The sequence below is a fragment of the Hirundo rustica genome, chromosome 1, assembly GCF_015227805.2.
Source record: "Hirundo rustica isolate bHirRus1 chromosome 1, bHirRus1.pri.v3, whole genome shotgun sequence".
In the NCBI taxonomy this organism is placed as follows: Eukaryota; Metazoa; Chordata; class Aves; order Passeriformes; family Hirundinidae; genus Hirundo; species Hirundo rustica.
Genome location: NC_053450.1, coordinates 136,545,600 through 136,570,036, shown reverse-complemented (window position 1 = coordinate 136,570,036; position 24,437 = coordinate 136,545,600). Strand labels below are relative to the sequence as shown.

Below are 24,437 nucleotides of genomic sequence, written 5' to 3'. Positions count from 1 at the left end.
GGGCGGGCGCAGGGAGGGGGCGGGCACGCGGCGCCGCCCCGCCCCGCTAACGGCCGCACGGCCCCGCCCCCGCGGCCCGCGGGCGGCACTGCGGCGTCATGGCGGCGGCGCGTCTGCGAGGAGAGTTGCGAGGAGACGCCGGGGTCGGCGGAAAGCCGAGAAGTCTGGGGTCGGCACGGTCGGGAGGACGGAGCCGCCCCGCACGGGACGCATGCCGCGAGGAGCGCTTGGCCTCCGCCGCGGTGGTCGGTGCCGGGGTGGGATGCGCTGGCAGCGCGCCTTTGCCGGCCCCGTGTTCCTTCAGCCCGGCGGTGCTGTGGCCGGTCCACGGCCTCAGCCGTTGGGAGGGGTTGAGAGTTTCAGGGCAGGCCGTACTCCCTTGTGTAGTAAAGCTTGTGAAAGCAGCGGATCCGCTTTCAGGGCTGTGCTGCAGGTTCCTGTACTGAGAGCTCTTGAGTGGGCACCCACTCGTGTTTCCTCAGCCGCACCTTGGCGGGTCAGTAAGTGAGCACGAGCCCGGCTCCGCCCTAGCGAGCGAGCCCGCGGCGCTACTCAGGTACAAAAGCTGTTACTTTTATCCACTCGGCAGAATTTCAGAAAACAAAACAACAAAACAAAAACAAACAAACAAGCCATGTCAGCAATGCCTAGAACGCCTAGTCCCATAAGCTCCGGCGCCCCGCAGGCTCTGCTGCCGCCCTCCCCGTGCCGTGGTGGGAGCACCGGGCTGCGCGGCGTGCCCGGCTGTCATGGTGACACTGGCGGGCGGCACTTCCTGCTGCCGCCCCGGAGGAGGCGGGTCCGGCGGGGCCCGGCGGTAGGTGTGTGCCGGGCGGTGGGTCTGGGTGTGTGTGCCCCGCCCCGGAGGAGGCGGGTCCGGCGGGGCCCGGCGGTAGGTGTGTGCCGGGCGGTGTGTCTGGGTGTGTGTGCCCCTGCGGGTGGGGTGGGCGCGGTCCGGGCCGGCCTTGGCTCCTGCGTGCTCAGCCCTTCTCGGGGCGGCCCGGGTCCGTCGCGGCTGGGGCGGCTGCGGCGCGTCCCGCTGGGGTGCGGCCGCCTCCCAGGTACCTCGGCTGAGGCGCAGGGCCTCGGGGGGGCTGCGAAGGGCGGCATGCCCCGTTCCTCCCCGCTGCCTGATGTTTTCAATAACGGGCGAGCGAGGGAATAAAGGAGGGGGCCCCATATTCCGCTCCCTACAACAGTGACCCGGCTGTCATTTTCCTCGAGTGGGAAAGGGTGGGCAGGGAGGTTTGAAAAGCCTGCTCGGTATCTCTGGTGCTGGCTGCGTGTGACTGCTCGCAGTGTTCCTGTGCGTGGCTAGATCAAAGCCCTGGTCCGGCATGGCTTTCCCCGCTGCACTTCCTCACGGAGGCGCATGAAAATCAGTGGCTGTCATCTGAAGTCTATCATGCCTTTTCTGGGGCAAGGTGTACGGCACAGCAGGTCTGGAGAAAAAAAAAAGAAAAAAACAACTCAGGTACGAGCCTGCCTCCTGCTGAACGTTTGAAGTCTGACTCTTAAACTTGCCGTGGCACTGGGCCGTCTCCCTCATCAGCTTGGCTTCCCGCTGTATCTGAACTTAAATGTCCCCCTTCAGCTATATTCCCCAGCCTGGAAGATTGGTTTCATAATGTCAATACTGAAGTCACACATAGGGCTTATAAACACCACCTTTTTACCAATTTTCAAATGTCTGCTTAATTATTTTCAGGATTCCAAATCTTTTAAAAAATAAGTGTGAGATTTTTTTAAAGGCTAATTTATTATGCTTCTGAAGAAAAACCTTTCCAACTGTGAGCCATATGAGGATCTTTTTGTGGTTGCTGTGTTTTGGGGTTTTGTTTTTTTCTCTAGTCTGCATTCTAGGATAGCAGGCACATGATAAGTCACATTTTTTGAAATGTTAAACTGAGCTTTGGTGATTTCAGTTGTATCAACTGTTTTAGTACTGTTAGATTGTGCTACTACTGTTCTACTATTAGGTTTTGTAGCAATAGCGAGGTAAATTCTTGGCATTTGGTTAGACTGTAAAAAGAAGTTAATTCATTTGCAGTTTCTTTCTTTCAATAGCTGCTTATGTTGTGAATAAAGCTTTGAAACTCCTACCCATACAACTTTGCCTTTGCCTGGACTCAGAAGTAAGTGACATTCACATTCTTAATCAAAAGTAAGTCACATTCTTCTAGCATTAAGATTTGAATTGAATCAGAAGTACTAAAAATAAAAAAATTATTATTGAGGGATTTTGTATGATAAAAGTGACAAATAGTCTCTTACTCAAATAAAGTGAATACCAAGCATTCTGGTCTCTCATCTCTAAGTATATTTAATACAATGAAAATATATTGCAATAGTCAAAATTCCTTATTATGAATGGAATAAACCTTGAGTGATGTTCTCTCTTCCATTTAAGTTGTTGTAAGCAAATTTAAGTTTTTAGTCTCATTTCAGACTGAAGTGTATATAATTTTTCAAAATACAGATAGTAGAGGGGTGGGCGGATACCATTTTGAAAGAGAATTATATTTTTATTACCTACAGAGAATAAAAGAATAAAAATCTCTAGCAGTACTGAGCTACAGTAAGATTTTATATCTGGGCTTTTCAAGAGGAATTAAACCAATATATTGAAATTTCCTGTACCTTTATTCCGTGTATTTTTTTCACCAGATAGATTGAAGATTCATTTTAAGGATCAGGGTAATTTCTGTGATTGAGGTAGTGTTTCAGTCATATCCTGACTAGTATTTGGAAATTCTAGTGCAATAAAATTGCATTGTTAAAATACAAAGAATCAGAACCAACAGCTTAGTCTGTAGATAAATCTTACGGTACATTTATAAACTCACAGAATATGTTAAGAATCACAAAAAAATACTTTGCTTATTTCATTTCCTTGCAGCAGATTTTAAGAACTAAAGGAAGATGTCCTTTTTCCCTAAAATTGCTTTCCAAAATGAGGTTGAAGAGTATCTCGCCAAAGTGTTCAGAAATAATGAGGTATGTGACACAGTTACCCCTAGCCATCAAAAAATAATAATTTTTGTGTAACTTTAATACTTTACAATAAAATATTGTCTTCACATTAAACACAGAATTTTTAGCATAAAATATTTTTTATATTTAAAATATAAAATTAGTATTTATGCCCATTGGCTCAAAGTAGCATACAAATATTTAAATTAAGTTTGGTGTAAATTAGAAAATTCAGTTTTGGATCCCACTGAAGAGTGGCTCATAGATAATTAAACACATATTAACCATATAATATTGACAAGAAATACACTCTTACCCCAGTGTAGAATACTATAGACAATCTATTAATTCCTAATGCCAACTATAAAAAAATTGCTTTTTTATGTACATTCTTCTTAGTATGAAAGTTACTGATTTATAGATCTGAATTTATTCTTCCATTTCCTTAGGGCTGGCCTATGTGCAATAGCAGAGGGCTCCCTAGCAGTTGCTTTGATACTTGCTACAAACTGCAGTGATGTTGCTGATACATCTGTTTTTCCAATAAATATTTTTCAAGGAATTTATGAGGCTTCTGGTGGAATTACGCTTGTCACTACTGCACACCACACAACCATATCCCTCAATGTCTATGGAGTGTTTATTCAGTGGGGTTCTTTTGCATCGAGCAAAATGCTTTTATGTGAATCTTAATATAAAATCTCATTTTTCACTTTCAGCTTATCGCTGCTTTAGGTACACAGGAGGCAGAGAATAAATACCAATCTCTGTTAAGTCATCTGTCTCATCCACCAGCTTTTACATCTGTAAGAGTAAATACTCATTTGGCCTCAGTGAAACATGTGAAAAAATTGCTGTTTGAAGAGATCCAGAAGGTTTGTGCAATTTCTTTGTGCCAGCAAAAACAGCAGGGTATTTCAGCTTTCATCTGAATATGAGACCTTTTCATTACTGGAAACTATACCTAACCTCAATGCATCCAGTGGTTCTTGTATAATGTATCCATTGTGATTGCATAATGTTAACATTATACAATCACACTGATTTCCTGTCAGCATTAAACATTAAATTAACTTATTGTGTACCAGTATCCCTCATCTCATCCCTCCAAGAAAGGCAATAACAGAGGGAAAAGGCATCCAACTCTTTTTCATATGGCTGATCCAAACCCTTGATAGGATTGAGGTACTGCTGTGGTAAATAATGTAAAGGTGTCATAAGAAAAGGTGACAGATAAAAAGGGTAGGATAATACCGGTATATCTCATTGGAGAAACTGTTTAGGAAAGTGAGAAAATTGGTGTGTTTTGGAAATGGGAGCCACACTGATGCCTTGCAGCCTCTGTATTTTCTTAACCCTGTTTTTAATCTTCATATAATTTTATGGATTTTTACTTATCTTAATCAAACATTTATTTATCTGATAATATGTAAACCGTTATGTTTAAGAAATGTATTATTTTGAAATTGTGTCCTAGATCTTCACTTTGTCTAAAAAGATCTGGTTCTTTAAGTAAATTATTAATGCTAGTGGGTGTACAGGGAGCTTTTGCTTGACAAGAGCCAAGACATTTCTGTGATGCAGAGGCAGTTGACAGTGTTGTGCTGACTGGGATGGTAATGAGCTTTGCTAATTTTAGCTTGATTGTAGAAATCTGGAAATGGTTATTGCAGGGTTATATTTTGCTTCAAGGGAAAAGGCCTTGCTGAAAAGTGAAAAAAGACCAGCTTTTCACTTGTATTTTCACTTCTTGTATTTTAAAGTGTGATTTTATGTTAGGAAAGGAAACCACATAACACTTTTGAACAGAAGTATGATCATGTATTGTTTCCTTTTTAAAAAGAAAGTACTTATTAGATGCAAACTGATGTATGGTTTTACATGCTTTAAGGTTATATTTTCGAAGGCTCAGATGGAAAGACATCACTTTGTTTAAATCCCAGAACCTTAATAAAATGGCTTTTTTTTTTTTTTCCAGCTAAATACATAACTCAGCTATCAGTACCCAAACTTGGGCTGACAAGAAAAATGTGAAGTATTGTCAGCCTGGGCTGTTAAGTAATACAAGCAATACATGATTAAACGGTGGCTTATAACATCTAAGAGTTAGCGCAGAATACATCCAAGCTTGTGAGGTGGTGTCACTGTGTGTTCTGATAACACCTCAACCTTCTTCCAGAAGAAAGCAAAAACCAGTGACAGGGTTATGAGTATCAGAACACTCTCCCACTCCCTGAAGTCAATTCTCAGTCAACCTCTTAGTGGTCTTGTTATTTCTGAATTTATTAGATGTTTTGTCTTTCATGCCAGTACTTTTCATATATAATGTCTCCTGGCACACTATTTCCCAGCTGCTTTCACTGCTTTTGCATTTTGTGCTCTACAGCTACATGAATGGAAACATGGTTTTCAGTTTAATTAAGTATTTAAATATTAGGTTTATTAGTAGTGTTTACTAATTATATTTTTTTAATGAAACAGCAATTTAAAGGACTACGTGTTCCAGTTCTCGAGCACCCAAACCTTCAGGACATTTTATTAATTCCTGTCATTGGACCCAGGTTTGAAATTTTCAGTCTTTAGCCTTAAAATGCTATGTAACTCAATTTTCTTACAGTTTTCTTGTTAAACAATTATGATAACTAATTCACTATTACTGAGGCATAACTTTGTGTTATGACCTGGTGGACGGTCCATATACTGTCCAGGTCAGAGTTTTAGTCCTTATAAATGCAAGAAAACATAGAGTTCTCTCCTTATTTATGAGACTAATGTTTTATAGGGAAAAAGTGACATGTATGCATCCTTCCTGGAAAGCCAGGTAGGTGGCAGACAGAGAAACTGAACTTTTGCAGTGGAATCTAGAACTATAGCTACGTACAGGCAGGGTTTTCTTCCACTGGAGGAATCAAGTGGAATTAAGAGTTACTCAGCAGTTGTTAAATACAAAAAATCACTTTGCAATCATCTGGCATAGGAAGGGATAGAGGACTATTTCTCCATCCCAGTATAATTTATTTGTATTCCTGGGTCAGGTTCATAATAGTGGCAGAGTGTGCCAGAATCTGCATTATTTTGAAGATTTGTTTTCTTCTTGACTCTTTCCTTGGATTTCTCTGGGACTAAAATAAATATTTGTAAATGTGATAAATGAGAGTCAACTACCTTTTCTCTACTATATCTGACAAAATCCATATTTATGAACTGGAGTTTACTTGGGGAGTATTTGGCTTTTTTTTCAGTATACTTTTCTTTTTTACTCAACTACATTTTGTATTTCTAGGCGAGATTTAATGAAACATGCATCTGAAGTCATAGTTGGAGCCCAGTGTGGATATGCAGTACTTCGAGGAGCACACGTTTATGTCCCTGGAATTGTATCCACCTCAAGATGTAAGAGATCTCTTAATACACCCTATTAAGTTGCAAAGATGGCAGAAAAAGCGTCACCCTTGGATAACAGATAAATGAATAGTGACACTCAATTGTTTTCTGTTGTGAGATGAAATTATTCTTAACGTTGTGGCTTATGGTAATGACACTTTTTAAAGTTTTTCTGGCTTTTTTTTTTATATTTTCACTATTTTTCATTTTAATTGAAGTAAGTTATATGCAATTATTTCTTACTGGCCTGGCCTGTTTTAAATTCTATTTTCCATATAATTCATAGCTGAAGTGGTAGTTCACAAGGATTTTGTTTTCTTGTTTTTCATTTCAAAATATTTTTAAAGAGAATTTTCAAAGTAAAACCTGGTTTTTTAAGAGTTTGTTTGTTTGTTTGTTTTTTGTTTGTTTGTTTGTTTTACTACTGAATGCTGTAACTTTTAATATGGATGTAAAATTGAACAAACTTACAAAAGTTGGCTGCTTTGCAGTCTTTTAAAAAAAGATAAATGGGATACCACATCTGGATGGTGACTAGGTGTATCTTGATTACTTAATAGATACAGGTTTGTTATTTCTTCCCTCAGTCACAAAGCCACTTACTTTCATGATTCTGTTACATTTTAGGTTACAAATCTAAAAACCCTCAGTTTTCCCTTTTTCTAATCTATTGGTGATTCATTTGATATCGTTTATGTAAGAGAGATGTAGTAAAAATCTTTTTTTCATTGATGAGAAGAATCTTCAGTTTTTATGTCAGATTCTTAAAAATGGAAATTACGCATCAATGCCTGTGAGACAAGATAAAAAATTGACATATGCATGCTTTTTGTTCAGCAACCTATTTATGTTATTTAAATGTCAAATTAACTTTATGTAAAACCAGTATAATTTTGGATGATTCACCTTATTATTCTATTGTGATGAGATCTAGTGATCATCTTGATTCTTATTATTAAATAAAAAGAGTCAGAAAAGCATTTATCAAGTCACTTCATTTCCTTTCAAGAAAAAACCTTCAAGAAGTTTTAAGCATGTGCTTAAGCCCAATTCACTGAACAGGAATGTTTGTCAGTCTAGGGCTTGATAATGAAATAAGTATATTGGCATAGCAGTTGTTGAAACTGCTTATTTAGACAGCTCCATAAATATTCAAATCCTTCTTTGAGTCAGCTAGTGGTTTATCATAATTGCTGCATGTAATTACACATGTAACATCAATTGAAAGAAAATAAAGATACTATAAAACTTAGGGAACACTTCAGAGGAATTGCAGATAAGAAAATAAAAGAGCACGCTACCCACTTGATGCCAAATATAATAAGGCTGTATTAAGCACAGATGGTCTAACTAGGGAAAAAATAGTACAGCAAGAACACATATTTAATCACTGAACTTGCAATCCAAATTAAGGTAAACTAATGATCAGGGGGCTTTGAGCTTAATTTAACTAATCAAGCTCTAACCTTTTTGGAATGCTGGTATAATCTACAGAAAGCTTAAGAATTCTATGCAGGACTAGTGTATTTTGAAAGGATGATTGTCAGTAGAGAGTGAAATAATTTATGTTTGAATACTGAAAAAAACATTGATAGATATGCTTGATGGAAGAGTTAAATTGCAGCAGGTTTTTGTTCAGTGAAGTTTACGCAGACATTGACACCATGCAATCACATCATGTTTTGTGCCATATTGTGTAAAAAGAAGTAGTATAAACCCATTTTCAATGGCTACCCAATAAATCTTAAAATTTAAGAATTTCAGAGCATTTGGGCATAAGATGAAGGCCACTTGAAAATGGAAAAAAGGATTCTCTTGTACAGTTCCAAGAATTTTTGGGAAGTTGAACTGCCATTTGTCTTGTTATATCTTCTTGTTTCTCCAGCCTGTTAGTCACCTCAGAAATGCAATTTTGGAGATTTTTTTATTGCTATCAGAAGAAGCCTTTATTTTTAAGCGTATTTTTCAGTCAGCCAACACATAGCGTTCATTCACTATTTTGTAAAATCACCTAAACCATCCCTTTTTTATCTATTTTTTTTCCGAACTCAGAAAGCTTGTTAATTCTGTAGGATTCCAGAGCTGGGTGTATATTTACATACTTTACTGATCTGGTGTGTTTTAATTGGAGATATTAAACTCTCTAAAAGGATTGTTGAGAGTAGCAATTCCCTTAAAGGGAAGAGAGCCAGACCAAAACAAGAATATATAATCACTTGTGTCAAGGCAATAAATAGAGAAAAAGCAGCTACAGCTATGTTCTTGGTAGCTATTGAGAGATCATTGGATAAATTTAATACTCCTGTCTTTGTTCAGTAAGGGTGAGCAGTATTGTATCATGTGCTTGTGGGATTGGAGCACACACGGAGGACTGGATCCTGAAGAGTGTGCTTAAAACTTATGGGTGACCCTGCCATGATAGAATAAATAAAGTGCAGTGTTGCCTCTTAGAAAACAAGACAGAGTGCCTGGCTTGCAGCTTGGTGTCTCACTATCTCCAGTTGTTCGTTAGCTGTCATTCACCGTGTAAAACTTTAAAGCTTTATGTCAGTTGATCTTCTTTGATTAAATTTAGAAAGTATGAAGTTTGATGTGATAGAAGAGTTGAAGTAAGTAGTCTAAAAATCCTGAGTTACTTTGTCACTACTGTTTGGTAAGTGTCATAGTGATTTCAAGCTTTCCATTTTTCTTTGTGCAGTTGTGAAAGCTGGAGATGTGGTTTCGGTGTATTCAGATATTGAAGGGAAATGCAAAAGAGGAGCCAAAGAATTCGATGGAGTCAAAGTTTTTCTTGGAAATGGGATTTCAGAACTCAGTCGCAGTGAAATCTTCAGTTCAAGTGGCCCACTGAAGTAAGTCCATAGTAATTGCAATCTACATGTAAAAATTTGCAAAGGGAAGGAAGAAGATGGAAAACACTTTGAATTACTTTGTACTCTGTGTGAAGTCACAAGATGCTTTGCCTGTTGGGATTTCCAGTATTTTTTGGGAAGCTGTTAGTTTCATAGCGGGATCCAGATACCAATTACTTGAGAGGTAGGAGGAAATAAGTGGAAGTCTTAATAATTTATGTTCATTCTGTTCAATAATATCAAACAGAACTGACAAGTATTCTCACTCTGGCAAAATTGCATTTTGGTAAATTGTGTTGTACTACTTCCCCATTTGAATGGAACAGAAGTGCAGCCTTAACAATTTTTCCACCTGTAGGGCCTGGTTTGTTTTTTTTTTTTTTTTTTTTGTTTTGGTTTGGTTTGTTTGGTGTTTTTTTTTTTTTTTTTTTTGTTTTTGTTTTTTTTTTTTTTTTTTTTTTGGTGAGACAAAATGTAGAATGTATCAGGTATCTTTAAAAAATTACTAACATTTGTCGTAGTCACCTATTTCAAGATTACTTGCTTTTCTATTTTGTTGAAGCATATGGTTTATTCCTCTCGTGTCACCTAAAACACATATAAAAAGTAATGTAAAAGACTATGGATGTCAAATTGGTGACCAAGACTTTACTTTCTGAGAGCAAACTACAAAAGTTCTAGTGAAAAAAAATTTTTTTTTGATTTATGAGAGTTTAAATATAGTAGAAATAGTGGTAGGATGTACCTGTTGAGTTGGTGACATGGACCAGCAGTATGTGACACTAAATCTGGTGTCTGCAAGTTTACTTTCTCATGTTCTTCCTTCTTGTTGGACTTCCTAGTACATATGTAAAATTATACTCATTCTCTTTGGTAATCCTTTGTTTGTGGACTCAGTGTTGCTTTTTATGGTTTTCTCTTTATTATTCATTTTCTGGTACATTGGTTTAACAATTAAATCTGCATCAGAATTTCATCCATATTTAAAACTTTTAGGTGACTTCTAATTTCAAACTGTAGCTTTGTAGGCAAATTGATATTCCTGCAAGGCTTTTCATATAGGATTTCTATAGTAATTTGACTGAAATCTTAGGAATTTAGGAAATGGAGAAAAATCTGTAGTGGGAAATCGCATGCCAGTGTGCTAGTGCATACACATGGCTAGCCAAAAGCAGTTGTGGATTGAAGTTAAGGTATTTAGGTCTGGCTTTATGCATTTCTTTACAGTATCAAGGCTTGGATTACATCTTGGTTTATCCTACAGAACTAGAAATTTGCTTTATGCAATTTTAGCCATGGTTCCAATTTACAATGTAATGCATTTTTTGCCATGATTTACTCAACTTAATGCTGCCATTTTGAAGAATATAATATTACAAAGTCATAGAAGTATTTTTCTTGGTTGTTCATTCATTTTTGTAAGATTGTTGTCTCAAGTTGCTAATTGTGAGCATAATGATTTTAACTGACTACAGTTAAAATGTATGAAACTGAATATTTGATTTTTTTTTCATGTTTTTTAGGGGGCTGGGTATAAGAATGATAGAGCCAGTCTACCTTAGTCCTTCATTTGACAATGTGCTCCCTAATCATTTGTTTTTACAGGTATGTTTGTTCCAAAACAAAAAGTCTGTACTATTTACAGAATAATGAATATTCTCTTAGCACACATTCATGGTTTCTACATTCCTTGTGCATTGTGGTACTTAATTCAGTCTTTGGATGTGAGGGACAGAAAGCATTTAAAATGAAGTCGATATCTACATGTAGGTGGTTTAATCATACTGTGTCTGAGATACAATAAGGGATTTCAAAGCAACATAAGAGACATTCACTTAAAAACATAGAAATTCCTCTTGCACAGATACTGCATAGAACTATTAGTTTTTGGAATCTGCCTATGAACTCTGGAATAAGAGCTCCTTTCAAGGTATGTCATTCTGTAGACAATCAGGAAAATCTCCAATTATTAGGTTCACTTGAAGCTGTTTTTTAAACATTAAAGACAATTTTAAAAGGTTTTAATATCTTTGTGTTGAACTAAAAGGGAAGTATTTCCTTACTGTCTAAGGTGCAATACTGTGCACAATTACTGCACATTATTTCTCTTCAGTGCAGCTGTTCTGTTTATACAATTAATAGCACAGTTTAGCTTCTTGCTACTTTAATCTAGCAACCTTAGACTTCTGTGTTTTGATCTTGCTGTTCTTTGGCTGCACCAATATGTTAATACAGTAAATGTTCTAATAAACAGGTTAATGTAAAATACTTGTAAGAAACGGAGCTGCTCTGCTTTGTGCCAGTATCAGCTTATTTTATTTGGACTTTTAGCACTGTAGTCTCCTCAGGCATGAGCTCTTACACTTCAGTCATAGATACTCAGACATAGCTTTAAATAAAAAATGAGCCACTGGAGACTTCTGCTGTAAACTGTGCATTATATATAATACAAATAGTTAATTTTCTGTTAAAGAACTGACAGTAATACCATCTTCACGGCTGAATGAATTTTTTTTTAGATGTGTTTTCCATTCCTTAATAAAGGAACTGATGCAGGTTATAAAGTTTGAATTCTCCCATATTTGTTTTTATGATAGAATTTACCTTCTGTGGTCGTGAGCCATATTTTGAACCCTCAACCAGGAGAGAAGATTTTGGATATGTGTGCTGCACCTGGAGGAAAAACAACCCATCTTGCAACATTAATGCGTGACCAGGTAAGAGAAATAGTGTGGCATTTTCTAAGGAAGAAAGTCTGACTGCCATTCATTTGTACAGCTCTTTTCACTTAAGTGTTAGAATGCACAGATAATTTACAGTAGCAAACAATTGATATTTTGACATTTTACTTACCAATGTATTTTGCTACGCATAAAAGTTACTGAAAAGGGCAATAGACAGTCTTTACTGCATTCACCATCAGCTTTAAAACCTTATTTGCTACAAATTGATGGTTGAAATAATGTTTAATTTCACTTTTTAAAATATTACTGAATTGGTTTTAGTCACTGAATTTTTTACATGCAAGGGGTAGTTATGCAAGAATATGCTGGCTTCATGAAACTGAGATGCATAAAAATCAGGGGTTACTACTGTGTGCCAAAGAAACACACAACTCCCTACAAAAACTTAATGAAAAGGTTCGTGATCTGATTAGGATTTTTCTCAGTAAAAATTATCAATTTTATATAGAGGTAGGATTTTAGGCTGGATTTCTAGTCTGAATTTGTCATTCTATGGTAGAATGTCACAAATCCAAAACTATCTTATGTGAAAGTAATAAAAATGAGAAGAACAAAAAAATAATGTAGAGAAAGACAAAGAGGATGTAATAAAATAAGAAAGAAGGTACAGAATTACAGCTTTGCATATGTTAAAATGTTATGCACACAGTGAAACACAGAAATGTGGGTTACTCCTCCCTAGCAGAGGGGAAAAGCATGTAATATTTCTAAAATTTTGTAAGGCTTTGGTTTTTTTTTGTTGAAATGGGGTTATTAGAATATATCAGAATGTTTAGAAGTCTTGGTGTTACATTATGCAGTACTTTGACTGTTGCCTGTGCATAAATGTGAAGGCACAGCATGTAATGGTATGAATATATTGAGAAAAGGCATGTATTCAGTTCTGTGATGGTTTGTCTGCAGAAGCATTTTCTTCCCTCAGTATGGCAGGAGGCATTGAACATGCATTTGACTGTCGTTAGACATTTATTACATAGGTAAAGGTGATTTTTGAAAAGAAAAAAAAAACCAAAACAAAAACAAAACCATGGGGAACAGCCAGAGTCAAACACCTTCTTCACAGAAGTAGTGGTGAATGCTCAATTTATTGAGGGTACACAGGGTTCTTTTATACATATATCATTCTTGTGCACAAGCTGTTCACACGGCATTTTACTACTCTCTATTGGCGAATGTTATCTGCATAGGCATCCCTTTGCAGTTACCTGTTTACACTTTGTTGAGGGAAAAAGCTGGTTCTCAGCTTCTCAGTGTCCTGGGTCTCAGGCTCATCGTCCTTGACAGTGCTAAAACAACAGAACTTTCCCAGCACTGTCAGGCCTCTCTGTGTCTGTCTCCAAAAATCCTGCTACACATAGGTATATAAACCTTCCGTAAAGGATTTCAATGTGATAAATAAAAGAAGTCTGCAAATCATATATTTATGTCATGGATTCATTTGCATCTATACTCTTTTTCTGTCTGTGTATCTACATGTTGTGTAACTTTGCAGAACTGCTTTTTCCTTAGTCACTTTACATATTTTGATTGAGCTTACCTGCAGCTGAAGTGGCGAAGATTAAGAATAGAGATGTTGAATATTTATCTCACTTGATTTTCATTTTCTGAGTATATAATTTTAATTTAGGATATGGAAGATAAAGATATGGGAAAAAGCACTTCTTTTTGGGTTTTAAATTCCATTCACAGATTTTCCATACTAATTTTTCACAGCATAATAAACCATTAACATTTCAGAATATTTTAAATCACTCTTACTTTTTTGGTGATATAATTGTAAACATTACTATATTGTTTTTAAATTATATAACCACAATGTAAAATTACTCTGTGATGTTAGGAGCTCTTAAATAATAATCAGGAATAGTTAAAGCTTGAGAATTTATTATTATCTGCAGCCCAGTCTAGACCATTGTTATACAGACGACTTTTAAGTAGTTGTTCTGTCAGTGGCTGGTGTGGGCCAAATGGAAAAGAATTGTCTTCCAGCTTGTTCTTTTCCCCAGAGAAAAGAACAGAGAAGCTGTGAATAGCCCATCCCTGGAAGGGTTCAAGGCCAGCTGGGATGGGGCTCTGAGCAGCCTGGTCTAGTGTCCCTGTCCATGGCAGGTGGGTTGCAGAGATGTGCAGCAAATCAACTCTTGAAACAGACAAAACTTTGAAGCACAGCCAGGTCATAGTGTACATGTGAAATAGGCTGAATGGTGTTGGGGACAAGCAGTGCCATGTGGTTCTTGAGTCACCTGTAGGAGGGGATTTGACTCACAGTAGCTGCAGACTGGACACCATTGACACAACCTAAATCCATTCTTACCTCTCAGTCCTAGATCTACATATTGCCTAACATGACAAACAGATATATAAGCTGTTATCTTTACTCATGTACCCTTCTATAAGCCTCTAGAGAGCTTTCAGAAATAAGTTGTTTTCTCAGCATATCGTACTTGCTATAGCAAGTCCAGTACAAGTTTTTGTTAGTTGGGTTGCTCTGTTCTGGATTTTACTGATGCTACTGTTTGCTTTCCTTTGTGTTAACAGATCTCGTAGCAGGCAGTGGGGTGTGGTTTTTTTGATTTATTTTGGGGAAGGAAAAAAGCCTTTTTTTTACATAAAAGGAATCATGTGTAATTGTGATTTCTCTCCCCTCAGCTCTAAATTTATTCTAGTATTTACACTATTTCCTGGAGTAACTTGAGTGGCAAGTACTGCAAGTATTCCATTATGTTTTGAGTCTGAGCAAGTCAGACTGGGCAAGTCTGGCTGTGGGCCTCATTTCCTCAGCACTGAGCTGTAGTGTGATCATATTTCCTACCCTCTCCATACAAATTTAAAACCTGTTGACCTATTTTACCATGTATTTGAGGCTTCTACAATGTTTCAAATAACAAAATTCCTATCTGATTGCCCAGTTGAGCAGTTCAAAACAAATACAAAGACTTAAACTTGCTAGAAGTCAGATATTACAGCATCCCTTAGAGTGACAGTGCCAAGCGATCGGAACACGCACAGTTTCAGACTAATGTGGCTATTGCGGAAAACACGTGGGAACGAGGACTGCAGGAGTGTGGATTTAAGAATAAAATTATTCTGTAGGGAAGACTATTTATTTATTTATTACACTGCCCAGGGTTGGGGAAATCAGAAACATCTATTTAATCCCTGTGCTTTTGATGAAATCTTTGGAATTTTTTCAGGGTGAAGTAATAGCCATGGACAAGATAGCTAACAAGGTCAAGAAAATCAAGCAGAATGCTGAATTGTTACAGCTGAATTGCATTAAGGCCTTTTGCTATGATGGAACCAAGGCCCTTTCAGTTGAGAAGAGAGAGGATAAACAAGGTAAACAATTTGGGTAGTAGTAACTTTTAAAAGAAAACAGTAATGCTTTGCAAGAACAGTATTAAGCCTGTCACAGGTTTGCGGTCCTTGAAATCTTGGCAGATAGCTAAGTTGCTTCAGCACTGTGAATGCATTTTTATTGTCTATCTTTTGTGATTATCAGCTTCTCTATGAAGCAAATACAAAAGTCAAATTATCTGTCCTTGTCACAACCTAATATTCTCAAAGGAAATGCGTTCTTTTCCCAGATAATATCAAAGACTGAAGAAGCCTTAAAGCTTCTTTCATGATCACATTTACTGGGAATTTTCTGAGCTAGTTTGAGAAAAAAAATATTATTGCAGACTTGCTTCACTTTCCTGCCTCATAATCCTCATCAGTAAAATGGGGTTATTAATACCTAACTCCCAGGAGTGCTGCAAGGTTTAGTTCATTGATGTTTGTTCAGCTGTTCAGGGGAAGGTTATATACAAGCACAGTGTATTATTTTAAGTAATTTCATTTGCTTTTCTGAAGTGCTGCAGTTATGATATTGGTTCTGTTCCCATGATGGAATGATTTAAATGGTATCTGCTGCCTTGATTATTTTTAGTTTGTTGTGCAAAGTATGCTGTTCTTTCTCAGTCTATTTTATCTCAGTCACTGGTTAGCTTAAGTAGGAATCAGATTACATAATTCACCTCCTTTGTCCCTATGCATTGCAGTTATTCCTGCTTTGGAGGAACAAAGGTACTTTCTTAAGAGTCTTTTTATGAATATCAAATATTGTAGGTGGCAAGTAGCAATTACAGAAATGAACAAGAGCAAGCTGTAATACTGAGAGATAATGAAGGCTTTTCTGTACATCTCTGCAAGTAACACATGACATATTTTGAACATTTTAGTAATGGATCAGAGCTAGATAAACCAGATAGACTCATTTTGTAGTGCAGGAACAAGCTAGGTAGCAGTAGTGTGATAATACCAGTTTGGCAGCAGTAGTACCTGGTGATGAGCTGAGCCAATGTCCCTAGCAGTGAAGAGATAGAAATTTTTGGGCTGTTGATGGAGACTTCTTGGGGTACAGACTAAAGGCTCAGCATATAGAAAATACATATTGTAATCCAGGTAATAGTCAGAAATGGTTCTTCTCTTTACAATCCTTTTTTACTGAATTGTTCTGCCATGGAGGCAGCATGTCTCCCACATTAGAACTTGCAGTAGTTCGTGTTATTATGAAGTGCTTTATTTTATATAGATGTGTATGCATCACAATAAATAGTTGTTATATAGACAGTCCAATTATTATAAGGGAGTTTCAATAATTAACTACAGGTTTGTCTCAATAAAGGTCTGCACACTTTTGAGCTAACTGTGGCTCCTCTGACCAATCATACTTAAATTTTTTTTGATTACTTTTACATTTTACTTTCAAATTACTAAATTAAGTTAATAAAACCCCATTGCCTAAAGGGATCATTTTTGAGCTCACAGAACTTAAACTGTTTAGTTTTCTGGGCGATGAAAACTGTCACCAGCAGTGCTGAGACTTGACTCTAGCTGAGACTAGTTTTGCGGACAGTGTCTATAGCACATAAATGTTTTGTCAAGGAAGCAGTAACAGCTTCTCTTTACCTACAGTGAAGTCTCAAGGAGGGAAACAGCCACATTTTACATTACCAACTGCTTTTTTACAGAAGGACCTCCATTTTTACCAGAGTCATTTGATCGAATTCTTCTTGATGCTCCATGTAGTGGGATGGGACAGAGACCAAACATGGCTTATTCCTCAACTTTAAAGGAAGTGACCTCATATCAGCCGCTGCAGCGCAAGCTTTTCACCGTGGTATGTGTTAAACATGGAGTAGATAAACTAAATGGAACATAAATGGTTTTGCAGCATAAAACTTGTCCATGGAGCAGGGCCTCATTTTCCCTACTTTTTCAGCAGCCAGGAAGTATTAGGGTCCTGTTAACCTCTCAGCTCCACTAGATCTGTTGCTAGGTGAAGCCAATTCATTGGAGAATGCAAAAGGTACATGTAATCCATAGTAAATAAAAAGCTTTGGGTTTTTTTAATTCCCTCAGTTTCATCAATTTTACAGTATAATAATTGCAAGGGTCTAAGTCACAGAGGAGGTGACTTAGGAACATGCTAAGGAGTGTGCTTGGGCTGAGGCTGAATGAGAAGATGAAACTTGTCAAAATCTGAACGATACATATTCAAAGTGAATGACAGCTTGAAAAGCAGCACAGCTACAGCTTCCATGCCAAATACATGGAAACAGTTGACATCTAATATAACTGACATAAGTACTGTGTATCTATGGTTGGCAGCAGGTGGTGGAAGCAGATCTAATCTGTCTGGGATATGCAGAACTGTACAAATAACAAGGTGAATCATCTCAGTGACATTAATAAACTGCATGAGCTATAATGCCTATTTGGAAAGAAGAATCTTTCTAATCCATGTTATCCTTTGCTTTATTCCATGAGAGGAATTAGAATCTTAATAGCTTGTGGTTAATTAAGGGTTCACTTTTAATATTCTTCGTACATGGATTATTAATTAATGTTGCTTAATATGAAAGTTTTAAATTTAAAAATAAGCTGAAATATTGATTATTTCTCCCTGCAGGCAGTGAAGTTGCTGAAGCCAGGAGGTGTTTTAGTATATAGTACATGTACAATTACACTTTCTGAAAATGAGGAGCAAGTTGCTTGGGCCCTGAAAACTTTTCCATGCCTCCAACTTCATCCACAGGTAATACTATTTTCAGGGTACTTCACACAATCTGGTGAGCTTTTTTTCGAACTGTAATGTTACATGGTATATTTACTATTAATAAACCTTTTTTTCACCATGGACTATTTTAACTGCTGTGGATAGAAACAACAGAAGGATTTCTGAGGCTTTTTTAAAGTATATTTTTGTGCTTAACTGAGGTTTATTTAGGCATCATTAAGTAGTTTCCCACTGTGTATTGTGGGGTTTTTTTTTTCATCTGTACAACAGTCTTTTAAAACACAGTAGGGACGAAAGATAGATCAGAGAGGTTAAAACTTCTCTTGCAATTTCTTTAATGCATATATTTTTTTCTCTTCTTTTGCGCATTCACAGGAGAGGTGGGTTTCATTTTTTTTATTAATGCCAGTGAAGTAATGAGAATTGCATATAAAGTATGGCACATAAATGAAAATAAATATGTGTTTCAGAGAAGGAGGATGATACATGTATGGGAGCTATTTTTGATTTATTTAAAAGGAATGAGAGAAAGAAATTATTTCAAGCTCAGTGTCCCAAGAATGTACCTTGTCTTTTTTGGAGTCAGTGTCTACCATTAAGGTGTCCGTGAGGAGGTAATATACAGGGAGATACTAGAATTTTTCTATCTATACTAGCTACAGTTCATACAATTCAGAAATATCTGTTACCTATAGTAGTACTTCAGGGGGTTTATCTTCAGACCACACGTGTCCCACTTCCTCTTTGATGATGAGATGAGCTGGGTGGGGTAGTTGTTCATCATCATGGTTTTAAGGAAAAGTCTAACTCTGACACCTGTTTAGCTTACACATTGTGTGATGACTTGTACCTGTCTTAAGGAGCTTAGATAAATGTTTAACTGAAATTTAAAAAAAATATATATACAATAGCTGTAGAATGAGAAATTAATATGATGGCTGGTAAAGATTTAACAGAACTGAAGCTCTTTATTTATAACAGAACTAAAGCTTTCCGTGGTGTGTTCTTCTGTCTGTATTCTCACCATCCATTTACTAAGAATTTTTCAGTTCCAGACTTTTCAACTGAGATTATACATTTAACCTAACAGCATAAAAAATTCCTCTTGATAGAATTACAAAGCAAAACACAAGCCTTATTAACTCAAATGTAAGATTAATTCTTGCTATATGGACTTTCTCTAACCAGTAATACCAGTCTTGAATAAGACACTGTTTTTCACTCACAAATGCCATATCTGTAAAAATTAACCTTTTATGTATAGTGTATTTTAAATGAGATGACACTGAACTGTTTACCCACATATAATTTATAATACCTTATAACCAGTTCCCTGCTAGTGTAAACTAAGGTGATCATTTCCAATGAACATGAAACAGGAGCGAGTCTAGGGTATACTTACCTCATGTTCCTTTATGTAATTATTTCTCATATTCTTTAGTCTCAGTGGATGCCTCCTTTTTTATCCAGTCCACTGTTTCCCACTTTCTCAGTTTGGCAACAGATCCTGGAAGCACATTGGGTAATGTGGGCAAGGAAAAAACAGGAGATGGAGCCATAGGCGTTGTTCTTGTAGGTGGAGGTTACCACATGGCAGCTGCTCCTTTGTGCAGACTTCCTCTTAGGAGTTTACACAGGAGATACTGTAGATTAGCTTAAATGCAGTAACTTAACTGGAAGAAAAAATGAAAAGGTAGAGGAAGACACTGGTCTGCCTTTAAGCAAACTACTTGAACCTGTGGAATACTTTTTTTTCCTAGAGTTTTACCTTTCCCTACTTCTATTATGTCAAGTCACTACCCTTGCCTCCCTCTGTATGTTACTTTTCTCTCAATTTGCAATAGGCACCTCTGCTTGTCTTTTACCTGGAAAGCATTGTAATCCTGCTGAGGGAAAGGAAGAATCAGTGTGCAGCCCCGTGGCTGCACAGCTCTCCAGCATGCAGTACGTGGTTAAGCAGCTAACTCGCATCATGTGCTGACTGGGTGAGCTGATGTGTTAGCAAAGTGTGATGGCTGAAAAAACGCTCTGCTGTAGGCTGCATTATGGACTACATTAGACTAGATTGACAAAGGAGATCTATTTTTGATATTGCAGTGCCAGTGTTTGCACACTTTGTTCCATCTCCTTACTGAATGCATTGAAAGAACAATTCTGCTAAGAATTAATTTTTCTTTCCAGGAATTCGGGTATTAAAGAAGAAGCAGTCGAGGCTGTTCACAAGAAATATTGAGAAAAGGGCAAGGATTTTAAGTCCTTCTCCTCTCTGGGATTTAGAAGCCAAATGTCATCTATTGAAAACTGATTTTTTCTTTTTTCTCTGCACATGTAACAGTAGTCCCATTTACCTGTTAGTCTTATTACATGACTAGAAAACTCAAAGTTAGATTTTTCTGCTGCATCATTTGCCAAAATGATGCCTCTTCAGCAGTAAAACATTCTGGACTGGGGCTTTTAGTCTCCTCAAATGAAGTTTTTACTGTGAAAATCCCAGTATTTTTAGGGTGGCCATTAGGAAGAAGTACTTATCAGGAAGGGTGATTGAGCATTGGAATGGGCTGCCAGGGAGGTGGTGGAGTCACAGTCCCTGTGGGTGTTTAAGGGAAGACTGGGTTGCAGTTGGTGCCATGGTACAGTTGACAGGGTGGTGTTGGGTCATAGGCTGGACTTGATAATCTCCAAGGTCTTTTCCAGCCTAGCTGTCTCTGGGATGATGCTGCTGTTACTGATGATACGGGTAATGGACCAAGGATCTAACTATTTTTGACTTAACTCATGGCTGTTAAGTCAGTACGCTGAAGTGCTGCATCGTTTAGGAGTGGCAACCTAAACCCTTTAGACTGGCTGTCTGGTGGTAACACCTTTCTTGGGATGTTTCAGCCCTTGGAATGATGAATCCTTTTAGACCTGTGCACTTAGCCTCAACAAGTGCTCTAGACTACTGAGATAAAGTGGATGAGGGGCATCACCACCTCCTCAAAATACTTGTATATATCTTGTATAAATCTTGTATATATGCTTGTATAGTATTTGCCAGATGAAGGCAAGAAAAGAAGCCACATCTGAATCCTCTGGTGTGAATGATACAAGCATAGCTTGTCCATGTTAATTGTTCGGTCGCTCTGTATATCCTCAGCAGAATACACTTAGGGCATTTAAGATCCTTAGAGATGCAATAATTTGCTTTTCTTTGTTACTTGAACAGGAGCCTCACATTGGAGGAGAAGGCATGAAGGGAGCTGGACTATCACTTGATCAGCTGAAGCTGCTGCAGAGATTTGATCCATCTGCTGTGACATTGCAAGGAATGGATATTAATTCTTTGCAAGATTCCAGAGAAGATGACCTGATTTCATTGGCAAATAAGGACTGTATAGGATTTTTCATTGCAAAATTTATTAAATCGAACAGTAAATAAGGATTTGGGAATGCAACCTGAAAAAATACCTCGGTGAGTCTAAGAACAGTTCAGACGTGCAGTGCCTTTCTTCCTGCTGCAATGTTGCCAAGCCAACCGGCTGACGGCAGGGTTGCTATGGCAGCACTAAATCTGCCAGCTGTTCTGATGGGAAAGAGCCACAGGTTGCAGCAGAAAAGTCATGGTTGGGGGAAGGGGAGTATCGTTGTAAGTCTCCCTCTGCTTTTGTATTTACAGCAGGTCAGTGTCTGAATGACAACTATGTTCACTCATACCGCTGTCTGCTCTGGTTTTCCTTGTCTGGTGCGGTAAGTGTAGGAAGGGGATGGAAGCTACTTTATGAAATGCAAACATAAATAAAATAGACAGGAACTATTACAATGAATTTTGGAAAGGGTAGTTTCTGTGGAAGTTTACCAATAATTAGTTTCCTTAAATAGTGCTTCTCAAAACACTGCAACGTTTTACAAAGAACTGTTTTATAAATTGATACTTAGAACCTCATTTCTCTTTTATTTTAATACAAGCAAGAGTCTCTGTACACATAGTATATACACAAAATACGATTAGGCTTTGTAGCATGTCTTTTATAGCAGCATGAATATATTAAACCATCTCACTCTGGGAATGTAAATAAATATTGTTTCAACATCAAACTTCCCATGCATAAACTGTATTGGTTCTGAAATAGCCTATTGGACTGGCTGACAAGTGACAATTTTAAAATCAGACATTTGTAACAGAAGGGGCTACAGTTATGATTAATATATCAAAGGACAGAAAACAATGCATAATACCATCTGAAATGTTGCAAATCACCTTTCAAACAACTAAGGATGTTAACTCTTCATTGGTTAGAAAGCATCACCAGCTAAAATCATACGAAAATTGAAACTGGGGAAGCATGCTAATGAAAACTGCCTTAGTACATTGTTCAAATTTTAAATAATCTAAGTTTCTTAAAGATGTTAAATGTATTTGAAAATTCTGCTTCAGTTCCAGTTTGAACAGTATTCACAGTCCTGCTGGAACTGACAATAGCACTAAAATTAGAAGGAAAGCTAAGGACAATGGAAAAACAGAAACTGACATCTGTATGTGTGTCTGGTGTTTTCCTCATCAATTTCCAGTTTTAAAAAGCATTATCTGAAAAACATCTGTCTTTTCACACATAAGTATTCAGTTTGATTAAAAAGAGCAATAGTTCTTTTATCATTTGTCTTTCTACTGTCTGAAGTGCTTTTAGTATTTGCTCTCAATCAAAACGATCTACACAATTCTCTTCCTCAGTAGTCTGGTTGTTTACTTATGTTTTCCATAAATGTTTTGATACTGTATGTTTTCTACTGCTCTTGAATAAAACCCAAATGTTTCTTCTGTCCTGCCAATGATTAGTACATCCTCTGTAAGGCTTATCCTAGCAGGATAGGAAAATTCTTGTTTACTACTTCTCTACTTCTGTTGGTCATTCCTTGCCATTAAATACAACATGTCTAAAGATTTAAAGTAATTTTGTTTCATCAGTAATAGGTGAAATATCCTATATAGAGTCATGAAAGTTCATACTATAATCTTTCTAGACTAAATATGGTGAAAATTATTACCTGGGAACAAAAGGGATTAATCTTTTATTGTAAGAACATGTTGAAATCTTCAACTCAGTGCTAATAAAAAGCATTTTCTTTTTTGCAGAATAGAGAAATTTTGTAAACATTAATCACACATAAACTATATACTGAAGTTTGTGTATTCATACAAAGTAAGGAACTTCACCTCCAGTTTCAGTAGCAGGATTTGTGCAATGCTGAATTTGAAAGAATTAAGATTGCTGAATTTTTAGTGGAATATTTGTTGAGACATCCCCCACTTTCTTTAGTTTTGGATGATAGGCTTTTTAAGGAGGTGACCTCACTTAATATTATAGGAAAAGTTTCTTGGGGGTGGGAAGAAAACGCAATTGTAGTTAATTCCAGTGTAATTGTAGAGCAGACTTCACCTGAAAAAAATTACTGATCTATGAACTTTAGCTATTAAGGTTGTTCCTGCAAAAGTCGACTGCTAGCCTTAGAAGAGCACTCAGCATATTGAAGGGATTGGCCTCTGCTCTTTCTCCGAGGGCCCTCTCTCTGTTGGGAATGGGAGAGAGACTTCTCCATCAGGCAGGGCAGAACAGAAACTCAATTCACATGCTCCATCCCTTGAAGGAGCCAGCATCCTTTCACTCACTACAGGTGTGGCTAAGTTAGATGACTAAAGTTGCATGGATGCCCTTTTTCTTCTCCTTTTCCAGTCTTACTGTGACTTTAACTAGAAGTGGTAGGAATACTTTCTCATTGACACAATTCTGATGGATGGTGTATATATGTTTTAAACATTTCATATGATTACTTTCCTGATAATCTTTACACGTTGAGTCATTGTGCTTCACCAGTTGATGCTGAAGCACAATGGAATACATTTATATATTTATATATATATATGAGATTTTTATATATTAAATTTAAAAAGTTATTGTCATTATAATGAAAGATTAAACCTACAAAACAGATTAGGCATGCAATCAGAGCCTGTCATTAAGAACGTCTGAAAAGTAGTTTTCTCTATTTGCAGAAATAATGATTAGTAATAGTGCCAAATTTAAATATCTATCTTCATCAGTATAAAGATACTAAAATAGGCAGCCTCATATTATGAAATTATGATACAGCTTTTTCTTGTTTTGGTGTCATGGAATGCACCAATTTTTTGGATCACAGGATTTCATATGCTTTTTAAGGAATGGGCTGGTGATCAATCAAGAAGTTACTTTAGAGTGGGTAGTTTAAAATATAAAGAATCTTGTTTTTATGTTTGATTGTTCATGAATAAAAAGTTTATGAGAAAATCCAATTTCTACCTGCTAGAATTGCAGAGTAGGTATGCATGATAGATAAAAGTGGCAAGAATAAAAGAAATGAGAATATGGATGGGTTAGAATAACCTGCTTAATCTCGATTATATCT

The 24,437-nt window shown here is 37.3% G+C and overlaps 1 protein-coding gene across 13 annotated transcripts; it reads left to right on the top strand.

Moving 5' to 3' along the window:
- The first annotated feature begins 787 nt into the window (after positions 1–787).
- NSUN6 (NOP2/Sun RNA methyltransferase 6) lies at positions 788–22,935 on the top strand. 13 transcript variants are annotated; one of them, XM_058420727.1, is made up of 14 exons: positions 881–896; positions 1,319–1,474; positions 2,068–2,135; positions 2,900–2,997; positions 3,693–3,848; positions 5,455–5,534; positions 6,257–6,366; positions 9,056–9,209; positions 10,733–10,814; positions 11,807–11,926; positions 15,148–15,292; positions 16,969–17,117; positions 17,910–18,035; positions 21,223–22,935. In XM_058420727.1, the coding sequence occupies exons 4-14, from the start codon at positions 2,923–2,925 to the stop codon at positions 21,433–21,435; spliced, it is 1,410 nt and encodes a 469-aa protein (XP_058276710.1). In that variant the 5' UTR covers positions 881–896; positions 1,319–1,474; positions 2,068–2,135; positions 2,900–2,922; the 3' UTR covers positions 21,436–22,935. The 13 variants fall into 13 exon arrangements, with proteins under 13 accessions (XP_039915547.1, XP_039915488.1, XP_039915557.1 ...); XM_040059613.1 differs by lacking the exon at positions 1,319–1,474 and having other exon boundaries at positions 788–896; positions 2,903–2,997; XM_040059554.2 differs by lacking the exon at positions 1,319–1,474 and having other exon boundaries at positions 788–896.
- Positions 22,936–24,437: the final 1,502 nt, after the last annotated feature.

Excerpts from the sequence above, each read along its gene's own strand:
- NSUN6 (XM_040059613.1), top strand. The coding sequence starts at position 2,923 with ATGTCCTTTTTCCCTAAAATTGCTTTCCAAAATGAGGTTGAAGAGTAT. Across the intron at positions 17,118-17,909 it reads AGCGCAAGCTTTTCACCGTG|GCAGTGAAGTTGCTGAAGCC; the intron begins GTATGTGTTAAA and ends TTCTCCCTGCAG. Across the intron at positions 18,036-21,222 it reads GCCTCCAACTTCATCCACAG|GAGCCTCACATTGGAGGAGA; the intron begins GTAATACTATTT and ends TTACTTGAACAG.